General features: G+C 44.9%; 2 protein-coding genes across 3 annotated transcripts in view; one reads left to right on the forward strand and one right to left on the reverse strand.

The window, feature by feature from the left end:
* Positions 1–2,432, forward strand: part of LOC119465350 (uncharacterized) — a 38,235-nt gene extending 35,803 nt beyond the window's left edge. For both annotated transcript variants that reach the window (XM_037726140.2, XM_037726141.2), the window contains exon 11: positions 351–2,432. In XM_037726140.2, coding sequence (XP_037582068.1) covers positions 351–1,216 — 866 coding nt within the window. In that variant the 3' untranslated portion in view covers positions 1,217–2,432. The remainder of the gene's footprint in view (positions 1–350) is intronic.
* Positions 2,433–8,632: 6,200 nt separating this feature from the next.
* LOC119463700 (tissue factor pathway inhibitor 2-like) overlaps positions 8,633–27,518 on the reverse strand; it is a 21,537-nt gene continuing 2,651 nt past the window's right edge. Inside the window, exons 2-3 of the mRNA XM_037724525.1 lie at positions 22,628–22,810; positions 8,633–8,880 (exon numbers count right to left, since the gene is read on the reverse strand). Coding sequence (XP_037580453.1) covers positions 8,633–8,880; positions 22,628–22,810 — 431 coding nt within the window. The remainder of the gene's footprint in view (positions 8,881–22,627; positions 22,811–27,518) is intronic.

Consider the following 27,518-nt stretch of genomic DNA (forward strand, 5'->3'; position numbering starts at 1 on the left):
TCAATGACCCATGCCATTGTGGCCCATGTCACTGTGAAAGAGGTCATTGAAGAGCGGCACGTATGTATACATTGCCAGATACTCAATGACCCAAGTTAGTGTAATGGTTGGTTTCGAACCTTGTTAACTCAGCACAGCAGCCTGATGCGCTACCCATTCAAACAGACTACACAGTGACTCGTGTAGGCGGGAAAATGGTTAGATACAAACCTACATAGCCCCCGGAAAGTGTGTGAAGTACCCTAAGAATGCCAACGCTTTAATAGTGCTATCTTTTTTAATGTTGTCATGTGATGTGCTTGCAACAAACTTTTGGTGCTTGAATGATGTCTTCACTTTCGCACATACAGGCAGCAGACCAAAGCCCCCAGTCGGCAAGGAAAACCTGGAGAGCAGTCTGCGTTTTGCTTCGCAAGAAAACTGCGTCTTCAACGCACCTGCGATGGCACACCTTGCGGCTGTCAAGGCCCGCAGGGAAGTGTTCATTTCGCAGCTTGTGTCCACAGGCCCAACCGGTCCAGAACATGGTGCTCAGCTTCATCGAGAAAGCAGTGTTAAAGTGCCACACTGTCATCTGGAGCCAGTTGTCGAAGCACCACTCACACCTGCCAAAGAAGGGCCGATGCAAGATCGCGAGACTCTGCCAGCAGAGAAGCAGAAGGAGGACGAGGTTGAAGCTATGGATGTGGACGATAGTCCAGACACGGACTGGGCAAACAATGCACGAGAGGCAAGTCCATCGTGCCCCGAGGTGAAGTCTGCTCCAGCTGTTGCCGTCTCCGACTTGCCCCCGTCTCCTGCGTTGCATGAAAGGCACGAGCAGACGACATTGTCGGGTCCATTGTGCAAAAGGGACGAGCAGATTCTGCCATCTGCGCCCGCTAACGCTTCGGCCGCTTTCAACGACGGCTTCTGCTTCGCACTGCCGGCGGTTCCTCCCGAGCAGTCTCCCGCAAACAAGCGGGAGAGTATAATCCAGATTCGCGAGCGTAACGCAGGCATGGTGCGGAGCAGTGTGGAAGTGTTCAACAGAGCTGCTGCCGCAGTCCACGAGAGCACCGTGGTGACACGCAGCCGCCGAACGGCAGTGGCACGCAAGGGCTCCGTCACTGCAGCCAGTAGACCACCATTGCGGGAAACAAATTTCCGGCGTCCTGCCAGTCCGCAACCGGCTGCTACTAGGCGAGAGCGGCGCGACTGGCAAATGGAACTCTAGGAGTCCAGGCTTTTAGGGCTTTTTGACGTCAACACTATATTTGCCAGTGACTACTGGAAGGGTGTTGAAGCTGCTCTTGAAGTGTCCATGTGTTGGAGTTGTGGATTTACAACCTGCTTGGCTTTCAAGTGGGGCAAAATGATATGACAAGCGTTGTCACGTGTTGTGATTTTAATGGAATGCCTCTCCTTGACTTTTTATTTTTTAGCATCACCTAATGTCTGTTCATTCTTTTATATTTCTCGTAAGGTCAACTCCTCAAACCCAAGCATGCAGTAGCTATCAACTAGGGCTAATCATGATTCAGGAGTTATCCATTTGATTTTAAATGAGAGAGAGAGGGGAGTACACTAAAATTCAATTGGCATGATTTAAATACATGACAATGCTTTTGTTTTTTCAAGTATCTTGTAATGTTCATTCATTCGTTCATCCATTCATTCTACTTTGACACTGTAATACCCGTGATACATCATTTAGTAATCGTGGCTAGCAAATGTGGATTTGCCTCTGATATTAAAGAGAGAAGCTGGAACATGTTAAGAGCATGCACTTTTAATGACCATAATGCATTCATTTTTTTTACTATCATCTATTCTGTTTCTTTTACATTTTTAACATCACTTTATTACTATAAGGCATGCCTCAATGTCAGCAAGTCTGTACCTGCCTCTCAGACATGAGTGTAAACTGTGCTTTTAACTTTTTATTACTACATTTTGTCTATGTGCTAATAAATGATCTGTCAGTATGAGCTGCTACTGTAATGACCTCCCCTGATCATTTGTTGGCCCCTGTCGTGTTCAACCTAGCCATCTTGCGCAAAAATGTATCGCGGCAGGCCAGCACTCAACTAGGCTCTATGGTGTGGCGAATGGAAAACTGAAGATATGGTAACTAAAAAAAAATGCGCATCCAACGAGCACGTTGGAATCTGTGAATTGAAGCTTCCATAAAGCAGTTACTTAAATGCAATGAAACTAAATGCGATGTGTACAGTTGTCATTTTCACCTATGCCACATGTAATCTCGTGTAACGTTCGTTTTTTCACCATAGCGGTCGCAACTTTAATGGTATGCATTGACGTTTATGTGCTATGCTATTTGCAGTCAAGCCGAAATGCAAACAGCAGTTTATGTGAATGCAGTCATCGACACTGCGAGGATGAAGGTGTTGCTGGTCAAGGGAAAAAAATGGCGAGGGTTGTATGGTGAAAGAAGTACAATGCAAAGGCAGGGGAAAGGTAATTTTCCCATTTCATTCCTGCATTCATGGCGTAATGGAAACTGGCATGCGTGCATATGTTTTCGTGAAAACACGATTTCGCAGGCTGCGCGACGCGAGGCACGTGCTATTTGACAAGACAGCAGTAACTCATTAAAACTTTCTGTTGGGCGAGTTGGCTCATACTTGCAAAGGAAATGGTTATGCGCAAACTAAACAAGGACACAGTAATAGACATGGATGAGCGCAAACTTTCAACTGAGTTTATTTTTTCCTACGTTTTCAATATATACTCGCAATGACGTATGTACAACAGCGGTGATCACATGACACACTTCAAAGATTCACATGTCGTGCAAGAACATCATCTCAGTTTCCTTTAAAGAAATTGATGTTTCACTTATACAGGCATCTCCTTTTGACGAAATATAAAAAGCTTCAACAGTTCATGGGCAGTGGTAGCACGGCTTTTGCCCAAAATCTTGATGCCTTGGAAATTCGGTTCACACATGCAATGCCGGACGTGCGCAGGCAAATGCGCATTCTCATTATTTTTAATCGACAGCTCATGTTCTCTTGCACGAACGTTGACACCGGCCAGTTTGCCCTACGTACATCTTTCCACATGATAGTGGAATTTCGTACACAAAGCCAACTGCGCATTTTACGTAGGGCGGTGCGTGCTTCTTGCCGCATCCTCCAGGATTCTTCTTAGCAGCACAAATCCTCGGGCAGAGCCCAGCGAGCTTGCGCGGGGCTGAAAAGACAATTGGCACAGCGTGCCTACTCGCAACCTTCTTCAAATTATCAGAGGTGCGATGTATGTAGGGCAACACTTCAGGACGGCTCCAGCACTGCAGCCAAGGTTTTGCACCAGAGCGGGCTGCTTTTGACTCGCGCAGAAGAGCCTCTGCAACTGCAGTAACTACCATGCAAGGGTAACCGGCATCCAACACACGCCGAACCTGGACATTCAAACTATCCTGCATAGCATGTGGGCACGATTTCGTGAGTGCAGAACCGAGACAAAGTTTCACAATCCCCCGCTTGACTAACTTAGACTGTGCAGAATCATATGGCAATAATGCCTTCTGAGCTCGTGGGCTATACGACCAACAAACATGATCGTTTAAAAACCGAAGCCATAGATCTAAAAACTGCAGTGAGTCATTAGAAGGGATTTTATGTGTGAAGACACGTGAAGGGAAAGGTGTGTGAACGTTCGTGCAAGGGAACATGAGCTGTCGATTAAAAATAATGAGAATGCGCATATGCCTGCGCACGTCCGGCATTGCATGTGTGAACCGAATTTCCGAAGCATCAAGATTTTGGGCAAGAGCAGTGATACCACTGCCCGTGAACTGTTGGAAGCTTTTTATATTTCGTCAAAAGGAGATGCCTGTGTAAGTGAAACATCAATTTCTTTAAAGGAAACTGAGATGTTCTTGTACGACATGTTGTAATCTTTGAAGTGTGTCATGTGATCACCGCTGTTGTACATAGGTCATTGCGAGTATATATTGACAACGTAGGAAAAAATAAAGTCAGTTGAAAGTTTGCGCTCGTCCGTGTCTATTACTGTGTCTGTGTTTACTTTGCGCATAACCATTTCCTTTGCAAACAGCAGTAACTGTTGGGAAAGTCCGGTAGGGTTCACTAAAAGCTCTTTGCTTTAAGAGGTACAGCTACAGACTTCTGCACTGACTCCACACTGAAAGGTAGGAAAAGTGTTTGCTGTGCATAAGTCAAGTGATATGCCTTCTCCCAGCAACTAACCGTCCATTTCATTAACATATCTTTCTGTCAGTAGCACATAATATGCTTGCACCTCATTGATTTCAAGTCCATTTTTCATGTTCAGTAGTTGTTGGTCTGGGTTCCGGAAAACTTTCATGTGAAACGGTCTTACTAATTACCTGTTCATTAATGCTGACCTTGAATTTGACACTGATTGCACATTTATTGAGTGCATATGGCTTTTGACTATGTTTCATTTGACTTGCTTATTTTCATACTGAACCTGCTTAATGTAAATGTCGTGTCCTAGGCATCGATTAAAGAATTTGTCCAGCTGTAGTCAGTGTGTGATGGCTAATGACTTCTTTGACTGCAACTGCTGTAAAATTCTGGTGTCCTGCAATGGTCAATTCTGGATCATCTGGGTTTGTTCAGTGCCCGTCTTATTGCCTTATTCAATGACCTTACTTGACCATAGCTGTCTTGCTTTTCGCTGTTGATTGTGCAATCTACCAAAAAAAGTCGTAGTCTCGCCCGAAAGGTGAAACATTCATAGCTATAGCAAATTAGTAGACGGCTATACGAAGTAAGGATAGTAGTTTTATCGGCCCTTTAGATTTGTAAACATTATCTTAGAAACTAAGTTAACTAGCATGGTGCCACGCGCGCACAAGCAAACATGAACGCATCTCGCTCGACCGCGGAAACTCGCTGTCAAAACACTTGTGTGAGGAAGAGTGGGAGCAGCAGCGAGCAAATTGATCTTCGAGCTGCCTCGCTTCAACGCGAACTAAGCGGCGAGAACACGGGGCGTGAAGGAAGACGGTGCGCTTCCTCCTCGCTTTCGGCCCTTGCACACGCTAGATTGAGCCACCATCGTTGGCTCACATACAGCAAATGGACAACGCCTCCTAGATATCACAAGGCCTCAGACGTCATGCTACCTCGCCCGACTGCCATAGAATCTAATGGGGATGCTCTCAAGTAAGCCGCGGTGATTTTGACGCCACCGCGTTCGTCACGCCGGGCTTGGCAGTGGAAATTTCGGTCCAAGTAGCATGAAGTCATAAAGCAGAGTGCTCAAGCCTGCTATCTAGGAGGCATTGATACGGTGCGGGCCGGCGATGTTATCGCCCTTAGACTTTATACTGAACATCACGGCGACGGCGACAACGGTGACAGAAATGCGCCTGGAGTGTCTATATAATTGCTATCGCACTAAAAAAAGGTTCAGCTGTATGTGGAGGTGCGGTTGCCTTGAATAGAATTGACCGGATAGCTTAGAACATATAATATGCAGATACAGTTTCGAAAAAAAAAAACGCAGCGGAAGGGGCTGCCGAAAACAGGCTGCACACTCGAGCTTCCCAGGTCAGCCTTCAGAGCCCTGGATATGCTTAGAGAGGGGAGGTAAACCGCGAAAGTCGTGAGACAACTCGTGTAGAGCCGTGAGCGCGGCCTATCTGATGGTGGGGAACACTCCCGATTATGCCGATGGTCGAGTCGTGTGGCCTCGAATTGGCGACCTCGTTCTGCTGTTATTATATGGTAGATGGGCAGCCGAAGCACTAAACCCAACTGGAATGCTAGGGTAGGCGCTTATATGCCCGGGATCATGGCTTCCGAGCAAAACGCTCCCGTTTCTCATACGCTGGAAATCCGTCGTAAAGTTCGAGATAAAAGCTTTAGAGATAAAAGACCAACTCGCCTAGCAACAAGTTCTACTCATCTACATTTCTAGTAAAATGGGCCCTTTCTTTAGCATGTCTGCTTCAAGCTACATCAACCATTTGTGTCATATTGTGCAGTTAGTGTGCCGTCCAAGGTGCAATCGCCTTAGACGACACTGATACACGCATGCGCATTTGGTGAATCCCTCTTGCTCTGCTGTAAGAATAAAACAGTTGAAGTTCAGCGCCTAACCTGTCGTTTCGTACTTTTCTTTCCAACTCTTTATTTTCCTGTTCGTGCAACCATGCTTTCCTCAGATGTCAATCAACTCGCCCAGCAACTCCAGTTCTACTCCAGGCGCGGTGTTGTTGGAAATGGTGACAGCTCACGCGCGCGCATTATGACAATGCATCCCCGCGCTCCCGAGAGGGGGCTGACGGTCTGGAATTATAAACGCATGGTGATAGCCCCCCCTGAAGCCGACTTAACCCCCCCTTTTGTTTAACCCATTTTCTTTCCTTGCGCATTTGAGTACTGCAACTAAGATGTAAGACGCGCAATCGTCTGCACACTCGCAAAAAGCGCATTTTTTGCAGATTTTTCGTGAAGAAATTGAAATTAGTGCTGTTTAGATGGTATTGCCGAACTGTCAACGCCGCCCCCCCCCCCCCCCCCCCCCCGGCAGAGATCCTGGGTGTGCTACTGGGCTTGACACTCTGGAGATTGAACCACATGATCAAAACACAGACAATATGACTATTTTCTGCTAATGGCACTAATTGCGCCCGTACCCTTAATTCTACCTTCTCTGAGACTAATTATCGCTTCTTCTGTCATTGAGACCTACATTTAGATACATTTTGCGACTCGCTACAACGCTCTGGAGGCGCAAGAATGTCGTTTTTTTCTGCAAATGGTTACAAGATACCCAGATATGCCAAACCCCTGTTATGTCAGCTAAGGACAACTTCTCTTAAAATTTTCTCTTTTGTCAATACGCACTTGCCTATTCATCCAGGAGCCTTTTCCTGTCTTACAGGAAATGCACCTGCAATAACAAGCGCGCACAGACACCACGTGTCACAGTGGAGGTACCATATTGTTCGGTCCTATTTCTCGCTAATTTAAAGGGGCCCTGAACCACCCCTCGGGCTTGGTAAAATACGAACATAGTCCGCGAGTAGCATACGCGTACGCTGTTGTGAACGTCTCATCCAAATTCTGCTGTCGTACGCAGTCCGTGGAGCTCGCAAGCGGAGCGCGAAGTCACCTTTTTCTCAAAAAAAAAAAAAAAAAAAAAAACGCTCTCGTTTCAAAAACCCCATGATCCTCGCTATTTTCTTTGTGCTTTATTTCGTAATACCCCGTCGGGGTTGCTCAGTGGCTATGGTGTTGGGCTGCTGAGCACGAGGTCGCGGGATCGAATCCCGGCCATGGCGGCCGCATTTCGATGGGGGCGAAATGCGAAAACACCCGTGTACTTAGATTTAGGTACACGTTTCCGGAGTCCCCCACTATGGCGTGCCTCATAATCAGACCGTGGTTTTGGCACGTAAAACCCCATAATTTAATTTTTTTATTTCGTAATAAGGCACACTCCAATACGCGGCTGCTATTGGTCGCTGCGGTCAGCTACACCGCGACCGCCGCGGGGTGCCACCACGAGTCCACTGGCTAAGCGCACTGCGGCTCTCTGAGGACAGCCGCGTTTGGTTTACGTTTAGTGCGGCGTAGGCACCAAATCGTAAATTTGAACTGCGCGCCACGGTGACGTCTCTGCTGTAGCCTTCGCAGCGCAAGGCATTGGAGGAGCAAGGGGAGCACAACGGAGGCCGCGTTTGATTGCCGATAACTTCGCTTCTGCTGAACGCATTGAAGTACTTTTTGCGGCAAATTGATTCTGAAATAGCCTATTTTCACTTCAAATGTCTTTCTTCACTTTGATAAAAAGTGGTTGAGGGCCCCTTCAAAAAGAAATCGCATAATGTAACCTGTCCTTCTAGATAACGTTATTGCAAGTCAACCGGCTTATGTGAGTAGGTGCTCACCTTTTGCTTATGAGTGCACTATTCGCTAATCAGCACAATAAAATCCGGAATCAGGCCCTCCCCCTTTCTTTCCTTTTCTTTTCTTTAGTAAATGCAATGAATCGAACTGCCCGTCTAGCAGTGAGGAGCACAAGCGCATACGCACTGAACTATCAATAACACTTTGTACGAGTACGTAAACAATGTGAAAAGTACGCAAAACGGTAGACTAGTATAGAACACGATGTCACTATTGCCACTATCGACTGGGCATCGGAGATCATTCTTTAGGCATTCTTTAGTGACTATCGCGCCCTGTCTGTCTCTGCAGGGGTCGAAATCATAACCTCGTTGATGTGGAGGCACTGCATGCGAAACTACGTCCGCGTAGAGGACTCTAGAAGCCCCGTCAGTCATGAAGAAAGTGCTCATACAACTGTTCAAATAAAACATCTCGTTTTACTTCGCAATCAGTTCCATAAGAAGCAATGCCAGACTTAATGTAATAACAAACATCATCATCAAAATTACTCTAAATAGAATAAAACTTCCTGTAGTTCAGAACTGCTCAGAAGGGAACATCAAACAGTTCAACTAAAAAAAATGCCTATTGACTGTAGGAACAAAAGTGCGATTGCACAAATATCAGAGCACGCGGGTCGTGCACTAAGGTTTGACGGAAAGTGTTTGTCCCGGCAAAGTCAACGGTAGTGAAAACTAACAAACAAAAATATGTCGGTTTGTGACGTCATCGCGCTAGCCCCGGGAGACCTCCTGGTGGCGGCGGCGGGCATTCGAATCGTCTCGCGGGAGGCAGGTCTCAGCGCAGGCGGTGTAGTTTGGGAACCGGTTTCTGCCCGCCAGGCACAGGTCGTTCAAGTCCTTGCACGACGAGCGTAGAGGATTGAAAAAATATTGCAGCTTGTGCAGGCGCTCATCGCAGGCCTCGCCAATGACGGCGTTCCAGCAGTCGTTCCCCTGCGGCTTCCCGGACGCCTTGCGAGCTGCACATGCGTAGGAAGGAAAATGACCACGCGTCCCGGGGCAGGAAAAAAAAGTTCTCACGCTAGAACTGCTCCTTCGCTTCATCTTATCCAATTATAAACGCACAGCCAGTGTTACCATGATGAAGTCACAGCTTAGCCTCACTTAGCCAGCTTAGTCTCACTTAGCCAGCTTAGCCGGCACTTATCATTCGGCGTTAACTAGCCCGGCTCACTATTTTACAGCGAAGCTGTTAAGGACTTAGTCTCCGATGGTCGTGTCCGCGTGTAGAAAAAAAAAAAACTCTCATTGGCTCGAGCATTTCTTGTTCCACACTTTTAATATTTCAGTCTGAGAAGATTTAACATAAAAGGCATGCGCTGCCGGTATTTTGTTTCATGACATTTGTTTACGGGCTGCCATTCTCAAAATTCTGAGGAGCTGTGTAAACTTGGACATTTAGCAGCACCAGCAACGCGCAGAAGTGTTGTCAATGGCGGCGGCGTATTGCCCGCGTTCGCACCGAACGCGCGCGGCGTTGGAGACGCGTTTATGAAGAACGTGCCAAATATTGCCGCACACCCTACGGCGGTGTACCGTAACGACCATAAGGCCATGGTCCCCGTGGTCACTAAATAAATGAAAACCACGGGATGAAATATATTTCTCATTCTCTAATAGTTCAAATAACCAATTACACCATCACATCCTAATAGTCATAATTAGAAATGCATAATTCCCACCATAGTACAGCTTCGCTGGTCTCCCATCTCCACCCCAGTGGAAGGGCTGGCAGTATTTGTTTTCATAAAATTTGCTATCACAACAATCATTTTCGTGGACAGTTTGTTAAATCCCCTCCTTTCATATCGTTAAGAATTGAGCACTTACAAAAAAATTGCCGCGTATCTGCGTGCTTCGCTGCAAATGTCGTCGAAAGACGATAGTCTTCTGCCGGCCGTACTACATGAGTGCTGGTCTGATCCGCGGCCACCCGTGATGCTGTTCTCGTACCATTTCCGTCCTGGCATGATAAATGCAATGGAGGTTTGTTTGAACAGATTTCATTTTACCGCATTATTTCATCAAGCGGCCATTTATGTTTTGCCCTGCCTCAGACAGCGCTTCCTTTATGTTGAATCGGCCGCATCTGGCTGGCATTGATAAAATGGAGGAGGCGCTGCGTGAGACATGGACGCCATCTGGCAATACATCGGGAAACATGAGCTTGTGCAGAGGGTTTCCTTCCTCCATGGCAGAGGACGCTCGTCGGCGCGCAGTCGGGGAACGTCTTTCGTCGGCGCGCATAGCATGGCATTTTCAGCGCAGCTTAAGAAACTAGGGTCTTTAGAGTTACGTATCTATGTATTTTCTATTAAAGGAACACACCTCCTAATACTTACTAGTGATGTTGCGCCTCAGATATGCGTAATATTTACTTTGTAATCGATAACGTTCACAAGTATGAACAGCCGTACCAGTATAAGTAGTGTGGGCGGTAAGCAAGTGGTCCAACTTTGGCCGGGTGGCTGAATCGGGTGACAGACAGACAGACAGACCAAATTTTCAGCGTTTAAGTTCCCCAAGAAAGACTATCGTCTTTAAAAATTACACCATCTTCCCGTAGGGGAACCCTGAGTAGTATGCGAAGCAGCCATGGGGTCGACTCAAGTTCCCATTAGTTTTCAGATCGGCCTGTCGCCGCTGCCGTTTCGTGGCAGCGGCTCGAGCCGTCTTCTCCGCGGCGCGGTCCACGGCGCTGACACTGGCGTTGACGCTGGCGCTGTCCGTGGCACTCATCGCGGCGTTGCGGGAGGAGAATGAGAGGACGAAGTGAATGATGATGAGTGGGCAAAGCACCTGGGGATCATTCGGGCAAAACGCCGGAAGCATTCTCCGGAAGCCGGAAGCGGAACCGGAAGTGACATAGCCCCGAGCATAAGATGCATCGCATCTAAAAGTTGACGTTGCGGAACTGTGACCTATTCACATCTATTTTTAGTTCGAACCACCCCCGAATGGAATCAGCTGCCAGAAGCAGCTACTGCTATCACGGATCCATCGCGGTTAAAGAGTTTTTTTTAATAACACGCTTAACATTGCTTGACTGTGTTCTTTTATCTTTACTTGATTTGTTCTTCTGTGTTGGCTTGTTTATTTGTTTTTATTTGTAGATCTTGACTTTACACTGCTACGTTCTTTTACTTCGTTTTTCTGTCGTTTTATTGCAGCTGTACATTATTGTTTAAGTTGGTCGATTGTTCATGCTCCTTATTGTATCAACTGCTTTGTCAATTTTGGTTTGTATTATGTCCGTCCTCTCTATAATGTGCAAACCCTGAGGGTAAAATAATTAAATAAATAAAAAAGTAGGTGCCAGTTAATCCTGATATACAAATACCATGAATTTATTGTTCATTTTTTTCTTATTTACAATACCATAAAAACACTGTGAGTAAAATGGCACATAACTCGATAAACACAACACATCACCAGAAATGTGGTAAAGAAAACGTTACAGATACTACAAGCAGATGATGTAATCAGAGAAGAAGTGATTCAATAACATGGTCATGGAAAACATTTTTTAAAAAGAAAACTGTCTATCTAGGCGCCTAGATTTCGTTCACAGAATATGCGGCTTTGCGAATATTAGCAGGAAAAAATATTTAAACGATAATCTCGCTAATGCTTACAATATGACTACCAACTTTACAATTACTCTACCATATAGGTCACATATTGTAATTGCAAAATAGAAAACATGGAGCAGTGAAGCTATGTTTGCTAACCAGAAATTCTGTAACTAGCACCTCTTTCGATATGTGCGACCTTAAAATGTACTACAATATAGATTGGTGGTCGAGGTGAGTCTCCTAAAAGCATGTGACAAACAGTTCGTAACGATCTTAACTGGAACGTCGAGGCTTACTTTTTAACACATCTTGGAGACGGATATCATCGAAAGTCTGTAGTGCTAGCCTTTGTATCTCTGCTTAGCAGACATGACTTCAATATTTATGCGGCCACGTGACTTAAGCCCCGTGTTGTGCGTGAGAAAAAAAATATAGCACCTTTGGTGTTTCTGCGCTCCTAAACAATAAACGTTTTGGTATTGTTGCGCTGTATCGGAGGCGGTCACGCAGTCTATAGTCTTCAGAAATCGAAGCAGCACTTTGGCGGCCTTCTGAAACTGATATGTGCGAGACCATTGTCCCAAGATCTTGTCTAACAAGAAAGGTTTTACATCTAGTTGGTTTAGAACGGTGCGTGGGGCAAGCCCTTCGTTTTTAAAGGACGGGCAGCCGCAAGGAATGTTTTCTGCTGTTTCTTCGCCCCACAGTCACTGAATTCGGTGCTATCCGTCATTCCATTCAAGAACGAGTATGCAGGCTATGTATATGACGATGCAATCCGGTACTCACAGCAGGCGTTTTGGCACTGCGCAGTGGTGAAGAAGATCTTCTTGTTCCTGTAGCAGCCTTTCGAATAATCCCACGAGGAGCATTGGTTGGTGCCTGGATCGTATACTGCGCTGGGTTTCAGGCTAGTCGGGTTACACTTATGTAGTATGACCGTCTGACAGCGCTTGGGAGGCACTGTGTGGTAGAAGTTGGCAGATCAGAATAGAAGCGTAGAACATTCTTTGGATGGCCCTTCAAAGCGCATTGCACCACACCTTTCCATGCTTTCCTGTGCTTAAAAGTTCGCTTAGAAAAACAAAGAAACTGAAACAGCGACAACACACAAGCATATTGCGCAGGAAAGCTAAAACATGAGCTGCTAACTTTATTTTGTACATAAATCGAGAAACCGTGCGTCAACGAGCCAGCAACTACATCATGCAGATGTTTCTCAGAGAATCTGCATATTTGCGAAATTGGGATTTCCGTGGAATGCCCCGATTTCCAAAAATATTCCAGATGTTAGCGTCAGCTACTTGTATGCATCTACCAAACTGCCTGTCCTTGGTTTTCAGCAGCTTCGGTGTCCCTGAAATGTCCCGAATTTCTATTGGGTGTCCCGCAAAATTACAGATTGCCCTGGTTGCCCGGATTTTATATATTGTTTCCAGTGATTGAATGGTCGTACTTGTACTCACTTTGCCATTCAACTGCAGGTAATATTTTAGCCGTGCCAAGGAGCACAAGTTTTTGATGATGATAAATGAGAATTTTATGGCGCAAAGGCCAGGGATGGCCAAGGAGCAACAAGATTTCCAGTGGGTTTTTAGGCATTCGGCCTTCAGGTATTTTAATTGGGAATGAAGGTCAGTTTTGTGTCGAGTATGATGCCTAAAAATGTTCGTTGTTCACGGGTACGTGTTCCTCTTGTAGATAAATAGTCGGATCTCTACCCAGCCCTCTATTTCTCGTGAAAAGAACACGGGAGCTTTTGTGGGGATGACGTTTTCAACCATTTTCGTCTGTACATTTAGATACTTCGTTCAGACCCAGCTGTACTTGTCGCTCGCAGACTGTAAAGTAACAAGATTTGAAACCTATCTGTACACCGTCTGCATATAAACAGAATAAAATATTGCTGGGGGAGATGCACGAAGTGAATTCATCTTAACAACAAAGAAAATGCAGCTGAGCACACCTCCTTGTGACTCGCCAGTTTCTTGCATTAATGGTGGCGGCAACGCATTTCCAATTCTAACTCGGAAAGTACAGTTAGACAGGCGCCTTTCTACAACACTAAGCATGTTTCTCCGAATGTACATTTCTGACGGGTCCCACAAGGTAGCGAAATGCCGCATCGTGTCGTACGCCTTTTTTCATGTCGAGGAATACGGACATGAAAATCTTTTTAAGCAAAAAACATTACCAATATTTACCTCAACGCGCATGAGATGGTTGGCTGTTGACCGGTCTTTAAAAAGCCACATTTATATGAATCGAGCAATTTGTTAGATTCAAGAAAATGCAGGAGACGACAGTTTATAATTCTTTTGAATAGTTTACCCATGAAACTTGGGTGCGCTATCGGGCGATAACCTTTCACTGAAGAGAGGTCTTTCCCATACTTCAGAACCGGAACAATAATGGTGTCCTTCCATGCGAATGGTAGGTACCCGGCAGCCCATATCGTATTCAAAAGTGCAAGTCGAGTCATTTTGTTGTCTTTGTTGAGGTTGTTGTCCATGTCAAGCAAAATTTTAACGTGCACACTAAACTCATTGAGCACTGTACTAACAAAGCTTTGAAAACATTCGGCATTCTGAAACAGCGTTTAAAACCAGCCGACCGAAGCACAACCTCATCCTCGGAGTATAGTTTCCTTGTATGGAACCCTCACCTCATATATCTCAACGACATGCTTGAATCTGTACAAAATGAAGCAACCTGATTTTTTACTTCTTATTCGCGTTTACTTTATTTGTTTTTAATGAATGACTTTGAATAATGCATTGAGCTAGAGACGTGCTCGAAGTGCTCCCCAAGAACGTGGGCCTGGTCTTCCAGCTACTACACCATTTTCAGTAAAATCGCTTGAAATATTTGTCTATAAGTATGCTAATTCCTTAAAACGCAATGAATCATCGGAGTATAGTTTCGATTGAGGGAGGTGTGAAGGAGAGTAGTGTTGCTTTATCAAGGTCTACATTATAGGGAAGTGGTCACTCCCCAAAATGATACCAAATACCATTAATTCCATTCTAAATTGGGAATAAGTATGCAAGATCCAAGTGCTAAATCGAAAGATGAGTACGTACTATGATGGAGATTGTAATACGTTAGCTCCTTATTCAAACGGCATGCACCGAAGTTCATAACAAAGTTTTATATCACGTGACCTCTCGCGTCACACCGGGTGTGTGACGCGAGAGTGTGTCCACAGAGCGTTGTGAGCGTTGAAATTCCCCGCGAGTATGCATAGGGCTCCGGAAGCTGGTCAGTGAGATCATAGCAATATGTCCTACTGAGTTTATAACTGGGAGGAATATATAGACATTTTCATCGGGCGAGGAGAAAATGGAGCGCGGAGAGCCTTTCCTGCTCTCTGGCTTGTGCCAGCTGACGCGCTGCTGCTTGAATGTGCTGCCGTCGCGTGCTGCGGAGCGATTTGGACATGTTTTAACTCGTTCTTTGTGAAATTTACGTGATGTTAGTTCATACGAAATCGTCGAAGAACAACTGTGTAGCCTTTCGGTGCAGAGGGAACTAAAGCATACGGAAATTTCTCTTGGTTGCAGAAACATATGGCGTGTGTATGTGTCGTGAACCATTCTGACTTTATCAATTTTTTCTCGACGAGGAGCAGCGGCGTCTGTGAATTGCAGCGGGAACTGGAAGATGATCTCACTATCTGATTGTTTGGCGTAAAGCAAAAGAGTCCTCGTGTACGGCCAACCTAATGGTAATTAACCTTGTTCCAACCTAATGCAACCATGAAACATCTACCACTGGCATCGTTCTGACGCTTTTAAAGTCTAGTAGGCATGTAATTGCTATGTTATGTCTACATTAGCCACCTGCATGAGGCTGCTGGCGTCGCTAAACACAGCGATCAGCGCGGTGGGTAAACCAGCATGATATATATAGGCTTTGCGTGTCAGCGTTACCTTTTTGCCTTGTAAAGCAGTAATATCTGAACGGGATCACTTAAAAAGAATCTGATGGCTATTTGTGAGTTTACACAGTTTACGTAAAACGGGCGAATGCGTCGTAGAGGATGGGACGCACAAGACCGAAAAAATGGTTTGCATCCTCTTCTTAAAAAAAAAAGCGAGGGATACTGACTAACATAGCAATTAGACCAAGCATGGTCATGCCGCATGCTGAGGTCATGTACTATATAAAACAACCAGATCTATAACGCAGAATCTGCTGCGGACGGAGACCAGCTGCGTCCGCAGCTGGTCGCTCTCCCACTCGATAAGTGTGACTGTATGGTATGCTGTTATTACTAACAAAAACTATTTTATCCGTGGACAGAAACCTCGTCCTAAAAACGAGGTAGTCGCGCAGTGTACCTGCAGGTAACAATTTGACCGCTTGTCAAATTAAACTGCACAAGTTATTCCCCAGCAGAGCGGTATAACCACGCTGTTAGGTTCGTCATATGTTTCGTAACTACTGATTGTTGCTAAACTACAACTTAGAATTACAGAGAGTGCTACGTTCAGGTCACATTCATGAAACGAATTTCCAGAAGTACGCAACTAATCTCCGAGGCAGATTCAGATAGCAGCGCAGCGTGTCTTGATTGCCGAATCTCGATTCCATACTCAGTTAATACTGCCGCTCTCGTTAGGCCTAGATCAGTGGAACATTTAGGACCAATTTGAAGAAGAGTGCCCGACTGTTACAAATGACTTGCTGCGGAAGCATCATGACAGAAATCTAAAGCAAATCCAACTATCAGTTGCGAATGAAAGGGTGAAAAGTAAACCTCTACTAAGGGCACCTTAATGAAGCTTTCAGGATTGACGTAAGATGGCCTAAGCGCAATGTAGTTCTCCTTACTAAGGTAAGGAAGGTTTCAGAAAATGTCTCTTGATATATTCGAACCAGCTGGTATCCCCTTTGATGGGTGACACCATGTTGCCCTCCGCAAGGTGTCCTTACGTGCGTTAGCGCTGAACGTAAATCAGGAAAAGAAAAGCGTCCGCATTTACAGATTAACTATTTAACGTAAACATATTGAACGAACGACATTTTATTTTTCTGAGGCTTAAGAAGCCGCAGCTCGCCGTCGACGCCAGGCTGATAGTTCAGATCGTTCTTGTCAAAACGAGGCGATAGAGACTTTGTCGCGAAGACACTGGTGTGCGTGGCGCCGAAATTTGAGCTACTTTTGAGCCGCTCCACCAGATTACGCTGTAACCGTGCTGCGTGTGCCGTGCAGGCCTGTGACTTTTTTCGGATGTTGACATGTCGCAAGAAGGTGTTAGCCATTGAACGAACCAAAAACACCATGAAATGTTTTACTGTGTACCCTATCCTCAACGATGTTCTTGTCACTTGTCAATTGTACCCTATCCGGCGCCATGGGAAACTTGTTGCGAGATACGTTATTTGTAAAAGCACGCTCGCGATGCGAAGTTGTTTCTGGCCAGATGCCAGTGGTGGTGGCTTCTTTTCATACCATCTACATTTGTCCGGCTTGTAGTCTCAATAATAACGCTACCCAAATGGTAATTAATATGCTTCAATTATCCAAAGCCAGACCGAGTGTAATAGACTTTCATTCATTTTAGGGTTTGCACGAAATCCCCAAAAGTGGCAAACACTTTTACGCACGTTTCTTGGAGAAGGGAGGCTGTGGCCATCGCGGTGGCTGAATGAATAATGCGGCTGGCTCGGTGAACCAGCGGTTTGGGCCATTCGTCCCGTCTGCAAAGGAGCAGAGAAAATTATCAGCTTTCTTGCATTTTGTTAACTGCATCTCAACCGATTTTCATTGTTTTCGGTGTTTGTCTCACGTGGACAATTTTGGAATGATTGTCAATGATGGTCAAGTGAACAATAATTTCATCTCTGAATAACCGGCTAAGCGGTAGCCTGCTGGAGTGGAAGAATGGGCACCAAGAAAAGGAAGCACAGTCGAGTATGGCAAAGTGCGATAGTGACGCGAAAAAGAAAAAAAAAATGTCCACCCATAGCATGCCATCGGTGAGAGATGAAAACAGATAACCGGAGGTGGGGCGAGAGGCAGCGTACGTAAATAGGTTGATGGCGGTGATGAACACCGGCGAAGCAGTCCGAAACCTTGAGCTATTGTAACCATTGCGTGTACCAGAATTTGCCTAATTTTAGCGGATAAATTGTAAATGCCGTCGGCTAGGAGAGAGAAAAAAAAGTGCGGAACCCTCTTTCTTCTGCAGACGGTGCCGAAGAGAAGAAATGACTGAATCTACTGATGTCGACATATTTTAATTGGTTGTAGTTCTAGAAGGAAGGCGTCACGGAAAACACCTGTTAATGCCACATTTTTTGTAGAAGTATCACGTTGAAAACAAGAACTTGTCGTGGTTTATCGTGGTTCGTGACTATGGTAAAATAGAACATACAAATGATCAGACTGCAGTGGTTTCTCCGGCTCTGCGCCCGTATTTACGAAAAGTTCTCACGTTAAAATTGTTCGCAAAATATTTTCAGCCAATCCTGATACTCGACATGTTATTTGTGAAGGTAGCCGGTGGATGAGGAAGCGAACTTACAAACGAAAAGCTTTGTAACTTTGACCTATAAATTTATATATTCTGATAGTAGGATATGCCAGTGGACACTGCTTTCTTCCAAAAAACAACACTGTCCTTTAGGGGTACACGTGTACATCGGTCTAGATGCGGTTTGGCCGGTAAAACAAGTGATGTTTGATTATTTTTGTGCTAATAAACTCTCTGGGGAGCAGGAATTGGAGTCTGAACGGGAATAACCTTCGTCGCGGGATAACTTCGCGCAGAAAAAAAAAACTGTCTTTAGTATTTTGCAGAAGTAGAAGACAGGGGCCGTTCAAGTTCATTTGCGTATTGAAAAAAAAAGAAATACAGATAAAATTTGACGCATGACACGGTGCATCGGCTTTTCTTTCCATTTATTTGAATATCATAGATTGAGAAAACGGTAATACAAGAACGAACAAAGTCACACGAAACCCGAAGGACTCGGTTGCGGTAAAGTGTACTGCCCGTCATTCTCATACAGGCTGCAGAGCTACACTGGCCGCATACGCAAGCAACAGCGCCAGATGTCCCTGCGTAGTAGTTTTTTTTCCTATGAAACTTCCTGGTTGTTGCATGGCGTGTATTATCGAGCTTCAGCGTGCGGCGGAGCTCTCGGAGGCCGGATTTGTGGCCGCGTTTTGAAAGACAGGTTTGTCCCGCTGGTTCGGCCCGCTTGTAGCATATCATGATTTTAGCCGGATGGTCTAGATCATAGATGGTTCCTACAATAGTTACTAGAGGGGATTCAAGCGCCACTGCCTATGGAAGCTGCAGGTATGGTGGCTCAGCCTGTGTTGGAATAATGGGTAGCGCATGGATTCGGCTAACCGTCATCCTTCTGGCCTGAAACGGCTTTGTGACTTTGAGAACTGATCACTTTCAACCGAATATTGTGTAATAGACGAAGTGATTCGCAATGATTACCCATGTGGGCATAAACAAGTTCCCTTGCTGCGTTTCGAAAATTAAGCGTGCTTGCAAGTTTAGAAAGATGAAATGGACTAAATAACGTGGCAAGCACATTTGAAGCCACAACCACGAATACTAGATACAACTACGCGCTAACTATCATTTCTGCAGTCGTGCAACGATCACTGCGCCAGCGTTTCCTTTAGTAATTTTCGTAGGAAACTCTATGGCTTAGACCGCACATTGACCCTCCTACTGGAAGTTCCCGGACGTGAGCTGTCTAGATTGAGTCCACGACTCCCAGCGGTGATCACAGTTATTAACAGCGGTGAGTTCTTACTTGCGGCGGAACAAACGATTCTAGTGCTTTGCCTGCTTGCCTGCCTGATCTGCCCTGCCCTGCCTTGCCCTGATGTACCCTGCCCTACATTGTGCGGCTTTGCTCTGCCCGGCCCTGCCGTGCCCTGCTTTGCCCTGCTTTGCCCTGCCTTGCCTGCCTGTTTGTGTGACTTCCATGAGACACGAAAATATACCATGTGACCTGTGGGATACTGGTTTTTGTCTTCCGCGCACACAGTGTACTGGTTAGGAACAGTGCACGCTCGTCTGAGTTGAGTCGTGGGTAGTTCATGGAACCGATTACTAAATAATGAATCGCTATTCTAAATGCCATTTTTTCACAGAGGAACTTTCCAAGTACAAAAATAAAAATGAACCAGTGGTTCTAATTTTCCCTAATATGGTTGGAAGTGTATTTGGGCATGACAAGATTAACAGAGGCATCCCCGGCAACAATACGTTGCCGTTTTCACCAAGCATCATACTTACTCGAAGATGCCTCTCGACCTGCTCGAAGAGGGTGAGACCGCAGCTGGCTTCGCTGGCGGATATTGTAGACTGCTTCGTTTTCAGACTTCTGCTCGGCTTGTTTGGCCTGAAGAACTGCGCATTCAAATATTTCGTAATAAAGAAGGAGAGAGAAGAAAAGCGTATACAATGTATCCCCGTTCATATTTTTAAAAGAAAAACACTTATGCAGATGCCACTCATATTTTAGAACCTATTTGAAGCACCAGGACAAACTATTCGATTTGGCAAGACAGCAGTAGCAGCAGTCATGGTCAGCAAAATTAGGAAGGGTCGCCCTAGGCAGCTTGGCTATAAAAATAACCAACTTTTGACAACTCCAAAAGGTCTCTGTTTCGCCCGAAAGGCGAAGTATCGATTGCGATAGCAAATTAGTGGACGAAGTATACGAAGTATACGAAGTAAGGATAATGTTTTATGCCGTATAAACTTGCAAGCATAGGCATACTAACTAAATGAACAAGCATGGTATCACGCGCGCACGAGCGAATATGAACACATCTCACTCATTGACCGCGCAAACTCGCTGCCAGAACGCTGGAGTGAGGAAGCGCGGCTTCAGCAGCGAGTGAATCAACCTTCATGCTGCGGCTCGCATCAACGCTAACTAAGCCGCGAAAACACAGCGCACGGCGGTCTGTGTCCCCGACGCAGATGGCTTTCAAGATTCTAACCGCAGTAGAACGCCCCCATTGTATGCCGACGATGTTTTTCTGAGGACAGCATGACGACCATAAAATGGCGATGTTTTGATGACAACGTGATGCTGATGGGATGCTGATGTTAAACTGATTACAATGGTATGACGACGACGGCTCAAAGACGGCTTGATGACGATATGACAAACCAGTGACAGCAGCAAAGCAAAAACGGCGGAAAGATGACATCTGCACCTGCGCCTGCAGATGTCACCTGCACAATGTCACTCAGGTGACACAAAAATGTATCGTTCGTTACTAATACATGGGCTTTTGCCTAAGTGGTTAGTGACATTAGGTAGTTAGTTAGGCCACTAAATAGGGTCTAAGTATTTAGTGACGCTAAGTTACACTTAGCAGCCGTACTCGTGCTTTCACGTAGTTATTTTATACATGACACTTGCTTTTCAACATCGTTTGTTACGCGTACCCGATGAAATTTATTTTACGTTGTCATCTCAAATATGAAACATTACGCACAGATTTTTTTCGCTGGAAGATGGCAGCTTTCCAACAAAATTTCTTTTATTTTGAAGCTATGTCTGCCGTGCATTTCAACTAAAGTGCTGCGGCAAGTCGTCACCTATTAGTTTTCTTGCTCGCCCGTATACCTTTCACGGAATTCTTGGTTACCGAGACGCAAACATGAGCTGCTGACTTGGTGGCGCCATCTTGCGGCGCGGAGTTGAACCGGACAGGACACAGAGTTATTATTGTAGTGACAAACCATATTTAACTTGTCTGCCGGTGTAAATTAACAGCAGCGATGCAATGAACCCGCAGTGCATTTTGTATTCTACTGCTTCGACCCGAACGCCCATGTAACTCAAAAACGCTTCACACGTTGTTGTTGGGCAAATTGGTAAAAGATGTCGCTACCGGAGTTGTAGCTGCTGTCCACGTTTACCGTAGCCCAATATTTCCGTAAAGGGAAATACGTATAGGGACCAGCTAAAACTAGAGAGTTTAGTTTGCTAATTAACTTCAGTGGATTACCGGGGCAGTGCACGGCAGTAGCAAAGCTGGTAACGACATTTTGAGGTATTTTGTCTAACTACTAGGTGCGAAAATTTTCTGCGTTGCGTCAGTGTTGCCGTCGAAAAAAAAGTACTGCATGGTAACGATTACTTCGTTACCAATGCTTTACACCAGCAGTGAAGTAGAATATTTAGGTCAGTGCAGTCTTGTGTGCTTTCTGGTTAGACACAGCATCACCAAACGTCGTTACCAGCGTCGTTGCTGCCGTAAACCTGTCCGCGAAGCTGGTATTCAACAAAAATTCACAGGTTTCCTTAGCTATCGCCTGTGAAACGCGAAGGTGAAAACCCTGTAAAGCTTACTGTCATCATCACCATCAGCCTATATTTATGTCCACTGCCGGACGATGTCCACTTTATGTCCACTGCCTACTGTAATTCATCTTAATCCTCCTTAATCCACCCTAATCCGCATAATCCTTCCTTAATCAATCATAATCCTCCTTAATACCAGCTTAATTCATATTAATCGACCTTAATCTACCTTAATACACTATAAACCACCTTAACCGACCCTAATCCACCCTAATAAACCTTATTCCACCCTAATCCTTCTTCATCCACCTCATTCGACCTGAATCCACATTAACCCGCACTAATGCTCCTTAATCCACCCTAATCTACCATTATGGACCTTAATCCACCCTAATGCACTTTAATCCTCCCTAATCCACTTTATTCCTCCTTCATCCACCTTAATCTACCTTAATCCGCCCTAATCCTCCTTAATCCACCTTAATCGACCGTAATGCACCCTAATACACCTTAATGCACTTTAATACAATCACTAATTAATCATTCATCAACTTTTCTAATAATTAAATAACTTTGCTAATCATTAATAATCTCTTATACACGGCTGGACATGCTTTGGTTGGCTTCTGGCTTTCCTTGGGTCACGTAACTTTCTGTACCTCACAACGCGACCTTGAGACATAGAGCTGCAAGGTTTTCGTCTTAAAACGTTAAGATGTTTATGTTCAAACTAAAGCTCTCTACTCTTTGTTGAGTACCGCGGCCGGTTGACATAACCATGACGTAATAGAGAGTATATGGAAAGCACCCAAGACAACCGACGCACTGGTAAAGTTGCACGTCTGCTGGCACAGCTTCAAGTTCTCGAAACCGTTGGAATCGTTCAGGCATCCCTTGGGCAGCGAATCCCAGCGCAGGCAATCGTCGAGCTTTGCGTCGTAGTAGTAACTGCTGTTTGGCAGCAAGGGCACACACTCCCGCCACTCGGGCGACTCCTGGCACGGCGACGCTGCGGGTACGGCCAGGAAGCGATGTGATTTTAAGGTGCGGATTTCGACCACAGACGCAAACGCACACACAGCTTCAGTTTTTGAGACAGGCCACACAGCCAATACATTTGCACCCTTAAGGGTGCTGCATCGTCCCATGGATAACGGCCGTACCCTTAAGCGGAAGATTTAGCCCAGGAGTTCCCATCTAAATTTGTGGGAACAGAGAGATCGCTCTTCTCAGCAACCACAGCTCCGATTTTGATGAGGCTGGTTGCGAATAAAAGAAAAACGTAACATTTAGTGACTTACCAAGCAAATTTCTTATCTAGACTGTAAATTTATAATACAGCTTTCGGAAACTGCAAAATTTCAAGAAACTCGAGTATCAGACTTTCAACTGTAACTCAGCAATGAAAAAAAAACTATACCAAAATTCTGTAAGCTGCAATAATAATAAATTTAAACAGGACACAACTTACGTAATATACACCGCGTATTAGAACGAAAGGAAGTCTCTCTGGGCCTTCTAGACGCTTTTGAACAGGCTCATCTCAGGTAATATATCTAACCAAGGGCGGCACTTGTTCTTGTCTTGGTCGGATTGTTCATTTAGAACGCTGGGAAAGACCTGGTCTACGGAAAACTAAACTGGCCAGATATTTTTTTTTGACAGCCTGAATGCGTTAAAAATCTCTCATCGGAATTTCGTTATTCGTGAACTTGATGTCAAAAATTGCCGGCGTTCAAGAAAAAGCCGTGTTGCAGTGGGTGATTGCGCTTGCTTTGGGAAATTATTTGCTATTTAGCCTTGAATACTATATATTACAAACAGGAGATAAAATTACGCAAATTTTAAAGTAGAGAACAAAGATATGACCCCAGGGAACCTTACCTCGTACTTTTGCTCTTTTTTTGCTTTATCATAGGCATCTACTACGCCAGAAATACGAAATTGCAATAATTCTCATTGTCTGCTTTATCGGTGCACTGGGGCGAATGCGAACGACATACGACTACGTGGCACGGCATGCTTCTTATGCAGGTTAATAAAGTTGCCCGATGATACCGAACGCCTTGCATTGTACCGGGGAGATAGAACTTAACAAACACGAGGTTTTTTCACGAACCATATTGCTTAGGTTAGTGGGGATATTTGCAAAATAAAAAAAAGTCGCCATTTCGACAGAAAGGCGAATCATTGATTGCGATAGCAGATTAGTAGATAGCTATATAAATAGTAAGGATAGGGGTTTTGCTGGCCGTGCAAACTTGTAAACATTCGCTTACTAAATTAACAAGCATGGTCTCACGCGCGCACAAGCAAACATGAACACATCTTCCTGGATGACCGCGCGCACTCAGTGTCAAAACGCTGGAGTGAGAAAGCGCGACTGCAGCAGCGAGCGAATTGACCTTCGTGCTTCCTCTCGCTTCAACGCGAATTCAGCGGCGAAAACACAGCGCTCACAAAGCTATCAGCACTCGGCGCACTCTGTCCCCATCGCAAGTGGCTTTCAAGATAAGGCCCACGTGCGACGCGATACGTAGTAGTCAGCGGAATAAAACCGTTATTTAAGGACTGTTGAGCTTGTGTATAAGCTGCTGTGCTTATTTTTCCGATTGTACGTATAGCAATATATGGCTCAAATTATTGGCACGCAGAAACACAGGACATTCTCATACATCGTATAAAACCTTAAAATCAAAACAAAGCACAAACGCTGTTAGGTGAAACTACTACAACCAACCGAAATTTTGCGGCAGTATATATGAAGGAAAACGAAGCACGCGATGGCGCCGAATCAGACACTCGGGCACGTGATCCAGCTTTACACGTCATGCATTCAGGCACTGGCGGCAGGCGGCGCCACAGTAGGTCCTCGCACGCAATTACGCCTGTGGGGAGCCTTTGAGCGGCGTCCGTCTTTGCTCATGGAAAATGATAACATGTAGTTGCCTCTGAAATCGCGTGCAATTACAGCTATAGGCCGAATCTAGCAAAGGTGGTCATCAACATGCTGAGGATGAGAACCGTGTTCACTTACGTTCTTGCACGTCTGGAACTGGTAGACATTCGAAAAAAAAAGTTAGAAGCCGTGAACACGACAATGCAGACTGAACGTAATAGAAAATCGGTTTTAGTGAACCTGTTCCCAAGAACATGGTATGCCATGCCGACAGGTGATGGAGCTAAAGATGCCCATAAGGGAAACTTTTTTTTCTAATAGAACAGTGGAAATAACCATTCCAACAATTACATGGTGCGATAAACTTTATATTAGTAAATCAAATAAGAGTAGGAGTGTGCGAATAATATATTTTTTGAATTCCAGTCGAATAGTCGCTGCTATTCGATTCGTTTTTTTTATTTGTTAACTTGCCTTTCGAAGTTTTCGAGTATTCGCTTTTTTAATTTAAAGGAATAGAAACTCGTATTGGAGTCTCGAGAGGTACAACGATATAAGTGAGGACTGTCCAAATGATTTTGCTCCGAGCAGCTGTGGTTGTTGGGCACCAGTTTCTGAGCTACCGCACCGGGCAGGTTAACTCCTATATACTCAATAATTCCCAGTAATTTAATAACAATGGCTAGCTTTTTAGCAGCCTATATACGAATTTGTTCCGATTTATTGGTTGGCCAGTCTCGCCATGTTTGCATTCCTTTAAAACAACGCGCGATGCCGTAGTATTACACTCCTCTCTTTCAGGTAAGATTACGTGTACCCGGTAATAATGTAGTTCGCTTCTGTCATTACAGCCATTGCCACTATGGTGCTCCAGATAATCGGTTCCTCTGCTTCTACATAAGAAAACCTGTCTTTTGTACTACCTACTCGTCACTACGCTCAGTTGGTGTCAACAAAATACTGCTAGCCTAATCATTAAATTTGTCAAGTAGTGCACATTTCTCAGTTACTGTCTGAAAGAAACAGAGAAACGAACGAAGCGAACTATGAAAGTCGATATCCTAAGTTTCCTTTTTTTTGTTTTTCTTATACAGTGATCTTTTTTTTTTAGTTCGACCGCTTAAAGAAGAGAAACTGCAAAAGTTACCCAAATTACGTCGCTACGGATGAACTATTGCCCGGGCGGACTCCTTTTGCAGGGAAAACGGAAGCAATACATTTATACAATGAACTTCTTGCATTAATTAAATTCTTAGTTACCAACTTCGCGACCCATGATTATATCGGAAAGTTGAAGGCAAATGTCTAGTTACGTGTTTCTAAATTTCGAAATGCCCATGTCAAATCATTCTTTCAATTCAGATGACTATGCACGCGGAACCATTCGTCTGACGGGATGCGCGCACCGATCGTCTTAATGAAATAATTGGTGTGGACATCAGTAAAGAGTGCATGCAGCTGCGGGCATATAGAGCACCCAGCTATTCTGCTGGGAGACCGAAGTGCAATTCTACCATCGGACACATAATCTTTTTTCTTCTTTTTGCGGGCTATTCGGGAGGACAGCAGCGGCAGCAGAACCAAGCTGCACCCCGGTCAGCGAAGTCTTCACTTGCATATCACTAATTTCTGCCTACTTGAGGTCAAGCAGCGTTTCACGGCCCGCATTCACTGCAAGTTCTTACGCTAAAATTTGCTAGACATATTAACAAAGTTGGCAAGCCAGTGGCGAAGAGAACTGGTGAACGAAAAGCTTGGCGAGCTCAGCCTCTGAGCCGGCATTCGTAAAAACCTCTTACGCTAGAATTGCTTGTAAGATAAAATTTCAGCCAATCTTGTTGGTTGACATACAAGGGAAAGCTGCGAGCCAAAGGCAAGCGGCACTTAAGAAAGTAAAGCTTTGTGAATTCAGTCCAAGATTTTCTACGCACGAACTGCAGCTTTACCTCTAGGAACTTCACTTTAGACCTCAGTATGAGCAAATCAACCTTAATCCTACCACGACAAGAATTGATTTGCACACGTACTAAAAGCGCAGCTACGCGAAAAGGTTTCCGCAAAACCGTATACTCTTTCTTCCCTCACTTCGAATTTTGGCGGTGCATTTCAGCATCGATTTATCAAGTAGACAAGGCTCACAAATGTGCGCAGTTTATTAGTGTTTTTTTTTTTGCTTCTAAAATGCGCAGATAAGCAGAATGGTTAGCAGAAAGAAATCAAATTTGTCGCGTGTTTGTGGATGTAGGCTATAACAAAAATATTCTAGTAACAATATGGATATTTAAGGGCATGTGCGTTTTTTATAACCATCCAATTATTTTTTCGGGCTCTATACAACTACTGTTAGCAAATATTTGTATATGTAATAGAAGAAAAAGTCTGGCTAGTCAGATGTTGCGAGAAATGCATTGCAAGTAAAATTATACGAACAACCCAAAGCTCACTTACACGGTGTGCTCTGCCCTGTAACAGAAATGGAGCACAAAAGCAGTACCATGCATTAAAAAATGTCACAGTTTCGCCCTAAGGGCGAAGCAATGAATGCGATAGCAACACAGCAATGCCATACGAAGTAAGGTGAGCGGCTTTGGTAGCAATATGAATTGTAGTAAACATGAGCTGATTAAGTAAGCAGGTGTGCTGCGCCGTAAGTAGACCGACATGAAGAGAGACTCGATGACCACGAGAAGGCGCCTGTGAAACGGTGGTGTTCATGAGAAGCGCTTCCCGTGGGCAGCGCGTGCGAAGGGACACACCTGTAGCGCTGCACTGCCGATCCGGGCAGCATTGCATGTGTAGCGTGCGTTGGGAAATGTGG

This window comes from Dermacentor silvarum, chromosome 9, assembly GCF_013339745.2.
Source record: "Dermacentor silvarum isolate Dsil-2018 chromosome 9, BIME_Dsil_1.4, whole genome shotgun sequence".
Taxonomy (NCBI): Eukaryota; Metazoa; Arthropoda; class Arachnida; order Ixodida; family Ixodidae; genus Dermacentor; species Dermacentor silvarum.